The sequence below is a fragment of the Aureococcus anophagefferens genome, assembly GCF_000186865.1.
Source record: "Aureococcus anophagefferens unplaced genomic scaffold AURANscaffold_117, whole genome shotgun sequence".
Classification (NCBI taxonomy): Eukaryota; class Pelagophyceae; order Pelagomonadales; family Pelagomonadaceae; genus Aureococcus; species Aureococcus anophagefferens.
In genome coordinates, this window is record NW_008705666.1 from 5,028 (window position 1) to 8,234 (window position 3,207).

At 68.0% G+C, this 3,207-nt stretch overlaps 1 protein-coding gene across 1 annotated transcript in view; it reads left to right on the top strand.

Moving 5' to 3' along the window:
* The window catches only part of AURANDRAFT_68387 (hypothetical protein), a gene marked incomplete at both ends in the record, with an annotated part of 6,204 nt that extends 3,921 nt beyond the window's left edge, over positions 1 to 2,283 (top strand). The window contains 3 exons of the mRNA XM_009044061.1: positions 414 to 1,286; positions 1,376 to 1,596; positions 1,749 to 2,283. Coding sequence (XP_009042309.1) covers positions 414 to 1,286; positions 1,376 to 1,596; positions 1,749 to 2,283 — 1,629 coding nt within the window. The remainder of the gene's footprint in view (positions 1 to 413; positions 1,287 to 1,375; positions 1,597 to 1,748) is intronic.
* Between the last annotated feature and the right edge of the window lie 924 nt (positions 2,284 to 3,207).

Sequence of the window (3,207 nt, forward strand, 5' to 3'; positions counted from 1 at the left end):
CACGGACCCTAGGAGCCTCGCGCTCGGGTTGCTTGGGAAACGGTGGCGATCACGACGAGCTAGGGAGCCCTCGGGGGTCCGTCTCCCCCCCCGTATAACTTGGTCAACGACTTGGTTGATGTCGATGTTGGGGCAGCCTTTCGGGCAGCCTCTTTCGGAGAGCATGGTGGCCATTGCATGGCGGAGGATGAGATCGCGTTCGTCGATGTCGTGACAATCGTCGTCCCTTTGGTTCTCGAAGCCTTGTGTTCGACGTCGTCGTCGCGCGCCGTCTTCGTCGTGCTCGGCCTCGTGCGCGGCGTCCTCCTCGTCGCCGTCGTCGGGCTCTCGCTCCCGGTCCGGTACCGGATCGGCCCCTGGCTCTTCACGTACCCGGAGGGCGCGCCGCGGAGCGAAACGGAGTAATGGAGAAGGTCGCGGACAGCGCCGAGTGGGACGACGGGCCGACGTTCGGCGCCACGAACCCGATGGTCGGCGCGCTGCGCGGCGCGGCGCCGCGGCGCGCGTCGGACAGCAAGCCACCGGAACTCGCCGCTCCTCCGCCGCCGCCGGGCTTCGACGTCGAGGACCCGCAGCGGCGCGCGTCGGCGCCGGAGCGCGCGTCCGACGCGGAGGCTCCGGGCCTCCGGCGCACGTCGGCGCCGGCGTCGACGCGCGCCGCCCTTTCGGCGCCGGCGTCGACGCGCGTCCCCGAAGCGAGCCGCGGCGACGCGCTGCGGCGCGACATCTCCGCGCTGGACCGCGAGGTCCAGGCCGTGCTCTCGAAGCGCTCCCCCCACAAGCGGCAGACGGTCATGGGCAAGGCCTGGCACGCGGCCGTGACGGCGCTCGTGGAGCGGGAAAAGGAGGAGATCGCGCTCCGCGCCTGGGAGAACGCCATCGACTTCGGGAGCTCGTCGGCGGGCCTCTCCATCTACCTCGTCGCGGCCGTCACGGAGTCGCGGCGCCGCGACATCGGCAAGTGCATCTTCCTCGTCGTCCTCTGCTTCACGGTGCAGTGCGTCCTGCTCGTGTCCATCACCTGCGAGTTCATCGAGGGCCCGGCGACCATCGTCGCGCCGGGCTTCCAGCCGCACGTCAACGACGGCACCCTCCGGCGCAAGTGGGCGCGGCACGTCGCCGCCGACGCGGCCGCGGCCGCGCTCCTGTCGCTCATCGTCTGGATCATGTGGGTCAAGTTCAACGGCCTGCGCGTCTACCGCATCTACTGGGAGGGCCGCCGCGTCCGCCGCTGGGTCCTCGTCTTCGCGATGCTCGCCAAGGTCGCGCTCCCGCGTCCCGAGAGCGTTTCGACGAAGGCCCCGCGCGCGTTCGCGACGGCAGCCCGAGAGTGGTTTGACGAATGCTTTCGCGACGGCAGCCCTCGACACACTAGGTCACGCTCATCTTCTGCTCCTGCTTCATCACCTACATGCTCTTCCGCGGCGACAACGCGCTCCTGTCGATGATCCTGAACGTCATGAAGATCCAGTACGTGAACCGGCTCGACACGGAGGTCGTGCGCATCGGCCGCGAGGCGCCGCGCCTCGGCTGCGTCATCGGCGACGCCGAGGACCTGACGGCGAGCGTCGCGCGCGACCTGCGCAAGCGGGACCTGTCCGCGCCCCGCGTCGTTCGATCCCTCGCGGCGCCGCGACGCTCGCCCCGCTCGCGACGACGGGCCCGAGGGGCGCGTTGACGCGCCGCAGCTGCGGGTTCGCGCGCGCGACGCGCGCGGCCGGCGCGACGCTCTACCGACGCGTCCGTAGGCCGAAGACGCTGACGAAGATCGAGTCGGCCAGCTTCGCGACGATCCGCAAGCTCGCGCGCGTGCGCCTCTCGCAGGCCATCCTCGAGTGCGTCTTCCGCGTCTGCCGCCTCGCGTTCCGGATCTGCGCGTTCGCGCTCCTGTTGACGTGCGCGACGGGCGGCCACATCGCGCACATCCACTTCCGCAACGTGCTCTGGTTCCTCACGCTCCTGAAGCAGCGCTACCCGTCGGAGTCGTCGGAGTACCTCCACGTCTTCATCGTCGACTCGCCGAAGACGGACGTCAAGTACTCCGTCATCGTCTGGATCATGGTCGCCGCCGTCGCGTGCCTCGCGCGCCTCGGCCGGCTCTGCTGCAAGACGTGCTGCAAGCGCGTCGGCAAGGGGCCCTGCCAGGCCGTCGCGCGGGCGCTGTCGCTGCGCCGCGAGCGCTCGGCGACGACGACGCGCGAGAGCCCCGAGGCCCTCGACCTCGAGCTCGCGCCGGCGCGGCGGGCCCGCGCGCCGACCCTCGGCGCCATGGACGACTGCTAAGAGGAGGGAACTTGGTGGGGACTTCGCGCTGTCCTGCGAGGCGGTTTCTTTCCCGTAGCAACCGCGCCAGCAAACTCCGCCGCGCGCGGACGTGGACGGCGCCGAACACGGACCCGCCGCTGCACTTCCTCTGTCGAGCCCGCGCAGCTCCGCCTTGGACCGGCCGCCGCACACGCGCGCGTACGCGGCTGCCCCGAAAGAAAAGGAGGCTGCCCAGATCCGAAACGGAGGCTGCCCCGCGCGCGCGTGCGCGGCTGCCCCGAAAGAAAGGCTGCCCCGAAATTGTCGATTCGAGGCTGCCCCGATTCAGATCCCAAGGAAATTGGTGTGTCTCTCACAACAAAGAAAAGAAGCGGTTCTCGACATCGGAGCAGCGATCTTGCATCGTGGGTCCAGTGTTCGATACCGCCTCTTTCTCTCCACTCTGGCGAGAGGTACACCATCAACCTGTATCTTTCGTCGTTTGGCTGGGGTGTGTGATGGTTGGCGGTGTGGCTCACCAGCCGCGTCGTCCGATTGCGCGCCCCTCAGATATCTTCGCAGTTTTGGCCGAGCGGTCTAAGGCGCCAGTTTAAGGCACTGGTCTTCGGGCGCGGGTTCGAATCCCGCAGACTGTACTCTATACCCCTCCCACGGGGGGTTACGGCGAGTGATGTAGTGGTAACATTAGTCGTTGCCATCGACTATCCCCGGGTTCGATTCCCGGCTCGCCGAACTTGTCTTTGTCGGTATGGCCCAATGGATAAGGCGCGTGACTACGGATCACAGCGGCGGCTATACGGTCGCCGCGATCTCGTCGGAGATTCTGGGTTCGAATCCCAGTATCGATTCTTTTTTGCTCCCGGCGGTCGTGACGTTCTTTTTTTGCTCGCAGGTGCGGCGCGCGGTAATTCCAAGTCGCGCCTCCCTTTCGAAGACAACTCC